Raw genomic sequence first — 13214 nt, 5'->3', positions numbered from 1 at the left:
GATAAACACACTGAGGGAACAGATAAACACACTGAGGGAACAGATAAACACACTGAGGGAACAGATAAACACACTGAGGGAACAGATAAACAGATAAACACACTGAGGGAACAGATAAACACACTGAGGGAACAGATAAACACACTGAGGGAACAGATAAACACACTGAGGGAACAGATAAACACACTGAGGGAACAGATAAACAGATAAACACACTGAGGGAACAGATAAACACACTGAGGGAACAGATAAACAGATAAACACACTGAGGGAACAGATAAACACACTGAGGGAACAGATAAACACACTGAGGGAACAGATAAACACACTGAGGGAACAGATAAACACACTGAGGGAACAGATAAACTGATAAACACACTGAGGGAACAGATAAACACACTGAGGGAACTGATAAACACACTGAGGGAACAGATAAACACACTGAGGGAACAGATAAACACACTGAGGGAACAGATAAACACACTGAGGGAACAGATAAACACACTGAGGGAACAGATAAACACACTGAGGGAACAGATAAACACACTGAGGGAACAGATAAACACACTGAGGGAACAGATAAACACACTGAGGGAACAGATAAACACACTGAGGGAACAGATAAACGGATAAACACACTGAGGGAACAGATAAACACACTGAGGGAACAGATAAACACACTGAGGGAACAGATAAACACACTGAGGGAACAGATAAACACACTGAGGGAACAGATAAACACACTGAGGGAACAGATAAACACACTGAGGGAACAGATAAACACACTGAGGGAACAGATAAACAGATAAACACACTGAGGGAACAGATAAACACACTGAGGGAACAGATAAACACACTGAGGTAACAGATAAACACACTGAGGGAACAGATAAACGGATAAACACACTGAGGGAACAGATAAACACACTGAGGGAACAGATAAACAGATAAACACACTGAGGGAACAGATAAACACACTGGGGGAACAGATAAACACACTGAGGGAACAGATAAACACACTGAGGGAACAGATAAACACACTGAGGGAACAGATAAACACACTGAGGGAACAGATAAACACACTGAGGGAACAGATAAACACACTGAGGGAACAGATAAACAGATAAACACACTGAGGGAACAGATAAACAGATAAACACACTGAGGGAACAGATAAACACACTGAGGGAACTGATAAACACACTGAGGGAACAGATAAACACACTGAGGGAACTGATAAACACACTGAGGGAACAGATAAACACACTGAGGGAACTGATAAACACACTGAGGGAACTGATAAACACACTGAGGGAACAGATAAACACACTGAGGGAACAGATAAACACACTGAGGGAACAGATAAACACACTGAGGGAACAGATAAACACACTGAGGGAACAGATAAACACACTGAGGGAACAGATAAACACACTGAGGGAACAGATAAACACACTGAGGGAACAGATAAACGGATAAACACACTGAGGGAACAGATAAACACACTGAGGGAACAGATAAACACACTGAGGGAACAGATAAACACACTGAGGGAACAGATAAACACACTGAGGGAACAGATAAACACACTGAGGGAACAGATAAACACACTGAGGTAACAGATAAACACACTGAGGGAACAGATAAACAGATAAACACACTGAGGGAACAGATAAACACACTGAGGGAACAGATAAACAGATAAACACACTGAGGGAACAGATAAACAGACTGAGGGAACAGATAAACACACTGAGGGAACAGATAAACACACTGAGGGAACAGATAAACAGATAAACACACTGAGGGAACTGATAAACGGATAAACACACTGAGGGAACAGATAAACACACTGAGGGAACTGATAAACACACTGAGGGAACAGATAAACACACTGAGGGAACAGATAAACACACTGAGGGAACTGATAAACAGATAAACACACTGAGGGAACAGATAAACACACTGAGGGAACTGATAAACACACTGAGGGAACAGATAAACACACTGAGGGAACAGATAAACACACTGAGGTAACAGATAAACACACTGAGGGAACAGATAAACACACTGAGGGAACTGATAAACAGATAAACACACTGAGGGAACAGATAAACACACTGAGGGAACAGATAAACACACTGAGGGAACAGATAAACACACTGAGGGAACTGATAAACACACTGAGGGAACAGATAAACAGATAAACACACTGAGGGAACTGATAAACGGATAAACACACTGAGGGAACAGATAAACACACTGAGGGAACTGATAAACACACTGAGGGAACTGATAAACACACTGAGGGAACAGATAAACACACTGAGGGAACAGATAAACACACTAAGGGAACAGATAAACACACTGAGGGAACAGATAAACAGATAAACACACTGAGGGAACAGATAAACTGATAAACACACTGAGGGAACAGATAAACACACTGAGGGAACAGATAAACACACTGAGGGAACAGATAAACACACTGAGGGAACAGATAAACAGATAAACACACTGAGGGAACGGACGAACACACTGAGGGAACAGATAAACACACTGAGGGAACAGATAAACACACTGAGGGAACAGATAAACAGATAAACACACTGAGGGAACAGAGTAACACACTGAGGGAACAGATAAACTGATAAACACACTGAGGGAACAGATAAACACACTGAGGGAACAGATAAACACACTGAGGGAACAGATAAACACACTGAGGGAACAGATAAACACACTGAGGGAACTGATAAACACACTGAGGGAACAGATAAACGGATAAACACACTGAGGGAACAGATAAACACACTGAGGGAACAGATAAACACACTGAGGGAACAGATAAACAGATAAACACACTGAGGGAACAGATAAACACACTGAGGGAACAGATAAACACACTGAGGGAACAGATAAACACACTGAGGGAACAGATAAACACACTGAGGGAACAGATAAACAGATAAACACACTGAGGGAACAGATAAACACACTGAGGGAACAGATAAACGGATAAACACACTGAGGGAACAGATAAACACACTGAGGGAACAGATAAACACACTGAGGGAACAGATAAACACACTGAGGGAACAGATAAACACACTGAGGGAACAGATAAACACACTGAGGGAACAGATAAACACACTGAGGGAACAGATAAACAGATAAACACACTGAGGGAACAGATAAACACACTGAGGGAACAGATAAACACACTGAGGGAACAGATAAACACACTGAGGGAACAGATAAACACACTGAGGGAACAGATAAACACACTGAGGGAACAGATAAACAGATAAACACACTGAGGGAACAGATAAACACACTGAGGGAACAGATAAACACACTGAGGGAACAGATAAACACACTGAGGGAACAGATAAACACACTGAGGGAACAGATAAATACACTGAGGGAACAGATAAACACACTGAGGGAACAGATAAACACACTGAGGGAACAGATAAACACACTGAGGGAACAGATAAACACACTGAGGGAACAGATAAACAGATAAACACACTGAGGGAACAGATAAACACACTGAGGGAACTGATAAACCATCACCCCTAAGGGGTTAGCAAATAAAAAAAAGTAGTTTTGCAAAAAAAATACTCAAAAAATGCAACAACAAAACACTTAAAAGTTAAAACATGTAGCAATGTCTGCAATATTTACTGTGTGTCAAGGATTCCTCACGGCACCATGGCAACTACGGAATAATCAGTTAGCTTATTGATGACTCATCATCCCCGACACACAACAAACGGAGAAAAACATGCCTCCAAGGATCAACAGCGCATTCAAACAACATAACCCAGCCACAGGAGGCTGGTGAAGGGAGGACGGCTCATAATAACGTCCGGAACGGAGCGAATGAAATGGTATCAAACACGTGAAAACCATGGAAACCATGGAAACCATGGAAACACATGAAAACCATGGAAACCATGGAAACACATGAAAACCATGTTTTTTAAATGTATTTGATACCATTCAACTAATTCCGCTGCAGCCATTACCACAAGCCCATCCTCCTAAATTCAGGTGCCACCAGCCTCCTGTGAACCCAACAATACATAAATATATGTGTCAAGGGGCGGCAGGGTAGCCTAGTGGTTAGAGTGTAGAGGCGGCAGGGTAGCCTAGTGGTTAGAGTGTAGAGGTGGCAGGTTGTCTAGTGGTTAGAGTGTAGAGGCGGCAGGGTAGCCTAGTGGTTAGAGTGTAGAGGTGGCAGGGTAGCCTAGTGGTTAGAGTGTAGAGGTGGCAGGGTAGCCTAGTGGTTAGAGTGTAGAGGCGGCAGAGTAGCCTAGTGGTTAGAGTGTAGAGGCGGCAGGTAGCCTAGTGGTTAGAGTGTAGAGGCGGCAGGTAGCCTAGTGGTTAGAGTGTAGAGGCGGCAGGGTAGCCTAGTGGTTAGAGTGTAGAGAGGCGGCGGCAGTGGTTAGAGGTAGAGCCTAGCCTAGTGGTTAGAGTGTAGAGGCGGCAGGGTAGCCTAGTGGTTAGAGTGTAGAGGTGGCAGGGTAGCCTAGTGGTTAGAGTGTAGAGGTGGCAGGGTAGCCTAGTGGTTAGAGTGTAGAGGTGGCAGGGTAGCCTAGTGGTTAGAGTGTAGAGGCGGCAGGGTAGCCTAGTGGTTAGAGTGTAGAGGAGGCAAGTATCCTAGTGGTTAGAGTGTAGAGGCGGCAGGGTAGCCTAGTGGTTAGAGTGTAGAGGTGGCAGGTAGCCTAGTGGTTAGAGTGTAGAGGTGGCAGGTAGTCTAGTGGTTAGAGTGTAGAGGAGGCAGGTAGCCTAGTGGTTAGAGTGTAGAGGTGGCAGGTAGCCTAGTGGTTAGAGTGTAGAGGTGGCAGGGTAGCCTAGTGGTTAGAGTGTAGAGGTGGCAGGGTAGCCTAGTGGTTAGAGTGTAGAGGTGGCAAGTTGTCTAGTGGTTGGAGTGTAGAGGTGGCAGGGTAGCCTAGTGGTTAGAGCGTTGGACTAGTTACCAGAAGGTTGCAAGTTCAAATCCCCGAGGTGACATGGTACAAATCTGTCGTTCTGCCCCTGAACAGGCAGTTAACCCACTGTTCCTAGGCCGTCATTGAAAATAAGAATTTGTTTTTCACTGACTTGCCTGGTTAAATAAAGGTTAAATAAATAAAAGGGTGGTCGCTGATTCCAATAGAATCTAATAGAATTATGTGATGTGATTATGAGCTGAGGTGATGCTAGCATCTCTCTTACCTTAGCGTGCAGCGGCGGGAGGAGGAGGACCACGGAGAGAGACAGCAGGAAGAGCGCAGAGCTAAAGCTGCAGCTGTTAGTCAGAGGGCCCGACATCCTTCAGGAGAGATGAGGCTGCCCCAACGAGGAGAAAACCAACACTGACTGTCACCCTGAGAGCTGGAGAGATGAACACAGGAGGGAGGGAGGACACGAGAAAGAGAGGGCGGGGGGAGGAGCTTTAGCATCCAGAGCGAAGGGAAGGGACACGAGAAAGAGAGGGCGGCGGGAGGAGAGAAAAGGAGAGAGGGACAATGAGAGCACAGAGATGGTGAAGAATACGTGAGGAATATAATAAATGAGTGTCTGAAGAAACACAGATGCTGGATGCCCTATTTGTGTTGGATGGAAACACCATGACAATGCTGTTCCACAGCAGGCAGTGAAATCATTATGTAGAATCATCATCTAGACAACCACGAGTCAATCTAATATGTGTACAAGGAGACATACAGCAGATCGGGGAGTGCATGACAGCGTATAAACCATGAGGAAATGTTCGGTTTACGCGTGAAAGCTATGCTACGGTTTTGACGCCAAGGCCTTTGTGAAACTAACAACCACATGTTAAACCACAAACGAAACAGGCACTTCTCTCATGGTGCTGTAAAGGTTCTGTTATGGTTATGTAAAGGTTCTGTGGTGTTCTGTAAAGGTTCTGTTATGGTTCTGTAAAGGTTCTGTTATGGTTCTGTAAAGGTTCTGTTATGGTTCTGTAACGGTTCTGTGGTGTTCTGTAAAGGTTCTGTTATGGTTCTGTAATGGTTCTATAATGGTTCTGTAAAGGATCTATGATGGTTCTGTAAAGGTTCTGTTCTGGTTCTGTAAAGGTTCTGTTATGGTTATGTAAAGGTTCTGTTATGGTTCTGTAATGGTTCTATAATGGTTCTGTAAAGGATCTATGATGGTTCTGTAAAGGTTCTGTTATGGTTCTGTAAAGGTTCTGTTATGGTTATGTAAAGGTTCTGTGGTGTTCTGTAAAGGTTCTGTTATGGTTCTGTAAAGGTTCTGTTATGGTTATGTTATGGTTCTGTGGTGTTCTGTAAAGGTTTTGTTATGGTTCTGTAACGGTTCTGTTATGGTTATGTAAAGGTTCTGTGATGTTCTGTAAAGGTTCTGTTATGGTTCTGTGGTGTTCTGTAAAGGTTCTGTAATGGTTCTATAATGGTTCTGTAAAGGATCTATGATGGTTCTGTAAAGGTTCTGTTATGGTTCTGTAATGGTTCTATGATGGTTCTGTAAAGGTTCTGTTATGGTTCTGTAAAGGTTCTGTGGTGTTCTGTAAAGGTTCTGTTATGGTTCTGTAAAGGTTCTGTAAAGGTTATGTTATGGTTCTGTAAAGGTTCTATGATGGTTCTGTAAAGGTTCTGTGATGTTCTGTAAAGGTTCTGTGATGGTTCTGTAAAGGTTCTGTAAAGGTTCTGTGATGTTATGTAAAGGTTCTGTGATGTTCTGTAAAGGTTCTGTGATGGTTCTGTAAAGGTTCTGTAAAGGTTCTGTGATGTTATGTAAAGGTTCTGTGATGGTTCTGTAAAGGTTCTGTGATGGTTCTGTAAAGGTTCTGTGATGGTTGATGATTCTGTGAAGATGATGATAAAACTCAACTGAGCCACTACTGCCACCATGTGTCACTATAATATCCAACTGCATACTGCATACTGCATACTGCATACTGCATACAAGCAGCAAATAACCACAACGTGATTATTAATATTTTATAATTAAGGGCCAATTACATACATTACACCAAATATGCTATAGCTAAAAATAGAGAAAGAGATGGAGAGAAAGAGAGACAGTCGGATATACAGTGGGGCAAAAAAGTATTTAGTCAGCCACCAATTGTGCAAGTTCTCCCACTTAAAAATATGAGAGAGGCCTGTAATTTTCATCATAGGTCCACTTCAACTATGACAGACAAAATGAGGAAAAACATCCAGAAAATCACATTGTAGGATATTTAATGAATTTATTTGCAAATTATGGTGGAAAATAAGTATTTGGTCACCTACAAACAAGCAAGATTTCTGGCTCTCACAGACCTGTAACTTCTTCTTTAAGAGGCTCCTCTGTCCTCCACTCGTTACCTGTATTAATGGCACCTGTTTGAACTTATCAGTATAAAAGACCCCTGTCCACAACCTCAAACAGTCACACTCCAAACTCCACTACTAGTTTTTTCCCCTCATCAATCTACACACAATACCCCATAATGACATCACAATACACCATAATGACATCACAATACCCCATAATGACATCACACTACACCATAATGACATCACAATACACCATAATGACATCACAATACCCCATAATGACATCACACTACACCATAATGACATCACAATACACCATAATGACATCACAAAACCCCATAATGAAACAGTTTAGTTAGATTTTAGAAATGTTTGCAAATGTATAAAAATAAAAAAATATTACATTTACATAAGTATTCAGACCCTTTACTCGTCTTGGTTGTTTCAAACTTCCTCTATTTAAAAATGATGGAGGGCACTGTGTTCTTGGGGACCTTCAATGTAGCAGAAATGTTCCCCAGATCAGTGCCTCGACACAATCCTGTCTCGGAGCTCTACATACAACTCCTTTGACCTCATGTCTTGGTCAACTGTGGGACCTTATAAAGACAGGTGTGTACCTTTCCAAATCATGTCCAATCAATTGAATTTACCAAAGGTGGACTCCAATTAAGTTGTAGAAACATCTCAAGGACGATCAATGGAAACAGGATGCACCTGATCTCAATTTTGAGTCTCATAGCAAAGGGTCTGAATACAAATATGAACATTTGTAGAAACCTGTTTTCGCTTGTGTGTAGATTGATGAAGAAATGTTTTAAGTCGATCAATTTTAGAATAAGGTTGTGACGTAACAAAAGGTCAAATGGTCAAAAGGTCAAAGGCTTTGAATACTTTCTGGATTCACTGTAAGGTAGTCGTTTCCAGGTGTACCGGTTTGTGTCAGGAAATAGGAAACGAGTCTAGAACTAGAAATATTGGATATTCTGATAACATTGTAACTGTGTTCTGTTTGACATTTAGGGAATGCTTTCCTAACTCTTAACACACAAAAACCCATGCAAAATAAGTTCTCAATATGTTGTTTTTTTTGCTAACATAACAGTACCAGTCAAAGGTTTGGACACATCTACTCTATTCAAGGACAGGTTTCTCAGGGACATATAGAGCGGCAGGTAGCCTCGCGGTTAGAGGTCGCTAGTTCAAATGAGTCGATGTGCCCCTGAGCAAGGCACTTAACCCTAATTGCTCCAAGGTTTCTGTTGATAGAGAGGACTGCAGCGTGAAGGTGAGAGGAGAGGACGGAGAGAGGAGAGGACTGGCCAGATGAGAGTGGAGATGATGGGAAAGGGGAGAGGAGGGGAGAGGACTGGAGAGAGGAATGGATAGGAGAGGACTGGAGTGAGGAGGGGAAAGGAGAAGAGAGGAGAGAGGACGGAGAGAGGAGAGGACGGGCATGGGGAAAGGACTGGAGGGTAGAGGACAGGAGAAAGATGATGATGACCGCTAGCTAAGATTTTGAAAGTATGATGTTGACATGATCAGTCCAATCAATGCTACGGTAGATATAACGTGATTCGATGTAATTATATCTGTGGCCAATGACCTTGGGCCTTCTTGGATGGGCACTTCTAATGTACCTCTAACTCACGGAGCTTGAATTTTATAGCTCGCCCCGTAGATTTTGCAGTGTTGCAGTGTCCTCATGATTGACAGGACACTGAGCCAATCACGGAGCAACTAGAGAACATGACCAACCCCTTCGCTCTGTATTTCCCCGATGGCTGCCCCTCCACCACAGAAAGCACTGAGCTGAAACACCTGCCTTTTGGAGTGACGCAGTGTCCCCATGAGTGACAGGACACTGAGCCAATCACGGAGCAACTAGAGAACATGACCAACCCCTTCGCTCTGTATTTCCCCGATGGCTGCCCCTCCACCACAGAAAGCACTGAGCTGAAACACCTGCCTTTTGGAGCTGCTTTACTCAAGAAGACAAAACAAGAGACCATGTTTTAATGCCACTTTATTAATTCAATGATAAAAAATAAAAACATTGTATGCAAACGGTTGTGACACGTATTAATGCCAAAATAACATGCAAATCAGCCCCCCCAAACAGGTGGGACTCAAATCCCCCCCAAACAGGTGGGACTCAAATCCCCCCACACCTAAACAGGCTGGACTCTAAACACCTGAAGGATGGGTCGCTATTACATACCAGTCAGTTATCTGGATCAGTGTTGGCCTTTTAGGAAATGACTACCGTTGACATGGATACTGTAACTGTTATGACCGTTTCTATGGAAACGGTTATCAAAGAGCAAGGTCGGCCTCCCTTGGTGTCATGGCAACACATCCCTGGCGGAAACATCACATCCATTTCTGGTTAGTATTAGATTTTAGTTGTAAACCCAACATACCTTCAACTTGAAATAAACCAACCATACAGTACATTACACTAATCAATGATCAAAGTTTATGAGATGTTGGCCTGAGTGTCTGTATGTTTGTGCTATCTGGGCAAACTCGTCACTCATTGTCATGCCAAACTGGTTAGCTTAACATTGACAATGACAGCAAGAAATTGAGTTGTCAAGGGCACAACAGATTTAGGTCCAGGACCAAGAGAACAACAGATTTAGGTCCAGGACCAAGAGAACAACAGATTTAGGTCCAGGACCAAGAGAACAACATATTTAGGTCCAGGACCAAGAGAACAACAGATTTAGGTCCAGGACCAAGAGAACAACAGATTTAGGTCCAGGACCAAGAGAACAACAGATTTAGGTCCAGGACCAAGAGAACAACAGATTTAGGTCCAGGACCAAGAGAACAACAGATTTAGGTCCAGGTTAATAAGAGAACAACAGATTTAGGTCCAGGTTTAAGAGAACAACAGATTTAGGTCCAGGTTAATAAGAGAACAACAGATTTAGGTCCAGGTTAATAAGAGAACAGATTTAGGTCCAGATTTAGAACAACAGGTCCAGGTTAATAAGAGAACAACAGATTTAGGTCCAGGTTAATAAGAGAACAACAGATTTAGATTTAGGTCCAGGTTGATAAGAGAACAACAGATTTAGGTCCAGGTTGATAAGAGAACAACAGATTTAGGTCCAGGTTGATAAGAGAACAACAGATTTAGGTCCAGGAATAAGAGAACAACAGGATTTTCCAGGATAAGAGAACAACAGATTTAGGTCCAGGACCAAGAGAACAACAGATTTAGGTCCAGGTTGATAAGAGAACAACAGATTTAGGTCCAGGACCAAGAGAACAACAGATTTAGGTCCAGGTTAATAAGAGAACAGCAGATTTAGGTCCAGGTTGATAAGAGAACAACAGATTTAGGTCCAGGACCAAGAGAACAACAGATTTAGGTCCAGGTTGATAAGATAACAACAGATTTAGGTCCAGGTTGATAACAGAACAACAGATTTAGGTCCAGGTTAATAAGAGAACAGCAGATTTAGGTCCAGGACCAAGAGAACAACAGATTTAGGTCCAGGTTGATAAGAGAACAGCAGATTTAGGTCCAGGACCAAGAGAACAACAGATTTAGGTCCAGGACCAAGAGAACAACAGATTTAGGTCCAGGATAAGAGAACAACAGATTTAGGTCCAGGACCAAGAGAACAACAGATTTAGGTCCAGGTTGATAAGAGAACAACAGATTTAGGTCCAGGACCAAGAGAACAACAGATTTAGGTCCAGGTTGATAAGAGAACAACAGATTTAGGTCCAGGACCAAGAGAACAACAGATTTAGGTCCAGGACCAAGAGAACAACAGATTTAGGTCCAGGTTAATAAGAGAACAGCAGATTTAGGTCCAGGACCAAGAGAACAACAGATTTAGGTCCAGGTTAATTAGAGAACAACAGATTTAGGTCCAGGACCAAGAGAACAACAGATTTAGGTCCAGGTTGATAAGAGAACAACAGATTTAGGTCCAGGTTGATAAGAGAACAGCAGATTTAGGTCCAGGACCAAGAGAACAACAGATTTAGGTCCAGGACCAAGAGAACAACAGATTTAGGTCCAGGACCAAGAGAACAACAGATTTAGGTCCAGGACCAAGAGAACAACAGATTTAGGTCCAGGACCAAGAGAACAACAGATTTAGGTCCAGGACCAAGAGAACAACAGATTTAGGTCCAGGACCAAGAGAACAACAGATTTAGGTCCAGGACCAAGAGAACAACAGATTTAGGTCCAGGTTAATTAGAGAACAACAGATTTAGGTCCAGGACCAAGAGAACAACAGATTTAGGTCCAGGTTGATAAGAGAACAACAGATTTAGGTCCAGGACCAAGAGAACAACAGATTTAGGTCCAGGACCAAGAGAACAACAGATTTAGGTCCAGGACCAAGAGAACAGCAGATTTAGGTCCAGGACCAAGAGAACAACAGATTTAGGTCCAGGACCAAGAGAACAACAGATTTAGGTCCAGGACCAAGAGAACAACAGATTTAGGTCCAGGACCAAGAGAACAACAGATTTAGGTCCAGGTTAATAAGAGAACAACAGATTTAGGTCCAGGTTAATAAGAGAACAACATATTTGGTCCAGGTTGATAAGAGAACAACATATTTAGGTCCAGGACCAAGAGAACAACAGATTTAGGTCCAGGACCAAGAGAACAACAGATTTAGGTCCAGGACCAAGAGAACAACAGATTTAGGTCCAGGACCAAGAGAACAACAGATTTAGGTCCAGGTTGATAAGAGAACAACATATTTAGGTCCAGGTTGATAAGAGAACAACAGATTTAGGTCCAGGTTGATAAGAGAACAACATATTTAGGTCCAGGACCAAGAGAACAACATATTTAGGTCCAGGTTGATAAGAGAACAACAGATTTAGGTCCAGGTTAATAAGAGAACAGCAGATTTAGGTCCAGGTTAATAAGAGAACAACATATTTAGGTCCAGGACCAAGAGAACAACAGATTTAGGTCCAGGTTGATAAGAGAACAACAGATTTAGGTCCAGGTTGATAAGAGAACAGCAGATTTAGGTCCAGGTTAATAAGAGAACAACAGATTTAGGTCCAGGTTAATAAGAGAACAACAGATTTAGGTCCAGGTTAATAAGAGAACAACAGATTTAGGTCCAGGACCAAGAGAACAACATATTTAGGTCCAGGACCAAGAGAACAACAGATTTAGGTCCAGGACCAAGAGAACAACAGATTTAGGTCCAGGTTAATAAGAGAACAACATATTTAGGTCCAGGACCAAGAGAACAACAGATTTAGGTCCAGGACCAAGAGAACAACAGATTTAGGTCCAGGACCAAGAGAACAACAGATTTAGGTCCAGGTTAATAAGAGAACAACAGATTTAGGTCCAGGTTAATAAGAGAACAACATATTTAGGTCCAGGTTAATAAGAGAACAACAGATTTAGGTCCAGGTTAATAAGAGAACAACATATTTAGGTCCAGGACCAAGAGAACAACAGATTTAGGTCCAGGACCAAGAGAACAACAGATTTAGGTCCAGGTTAATAAGAGAACAACAGATTTAGGTCCAGGTTAATAAGAGAACAACAGATTTAGGTCCAGGTTAATAAGAGAACAACAGATTTAGGTCCAGGTTAATAAGAGAACAACAGATTTAGGTCCAGGTTAATAAGAGAACAACAGATTTAGGTCCAGGTTAATAAGAGAACAACATATTTAGGTCCAGGTTAATAAGAGAACAACATATTTAGGTCCAGGTTAATAAGAGAACAACATATTTAGGTCCAGGACCAAGAGAACAACAGATTTAGGTCCAGGACCAAGAGAACAACAGATTTAGGTCCAGGACCAAGAGAACAACAGATTTAGGTCCAGGTTAATAAGAGAACAACAGATTTAGGTCCAGGTTAATAAGAGAACAACAGATTTAGGTCCAGGTTAA

At 42.3% G+C, this 13214-nt stretch overlaps 1 protein-coding gene across 1 annotated transcript in view; it reads right to left on the bottom strand.

The window, feature by feature from the left end:
* Window positions 1-5401, bottom strand: part of LOC124045455 — a 38750-nt gene extending 33349 nt beyond the window's left edge. The window contains exon 1 of the mRNA XM_046364758.1: window positions 5227-5401. Coding sequence (XP_046220714.1) covers window positions 5227-5322 — 96 coding nt within the window. The 5' untranslated portion in view covers window positions 5323-5401. The remainder of the gene's footprint in view (window positions 1-5226) is intronic.
* Window positions 5402-13214: the final 7813 nt, after the last annotated feature.

The sequence above is a fragment of the Oncorhynchus gorbuscha genome, linkage group LG10 (genome assembly GCF_021184085.1).
Source record: "Oncorhynchus gorbuscha isolate QuinsamMale2020 ecotype Even-year linkage group LG10, OgorEven_v1.0, whole genome shotgun sequence".
Classification (NCBI taxonomy): Eukaryota; Metazoa; Chordata; class Actinopteri; order Salmoniformes; family Salmonidae; genus Oncorhynchus; species Oncorhynchus gorbuscha.
This window is presented reverse-complemented; position numbering and strand designations above follow the sequence as displayed.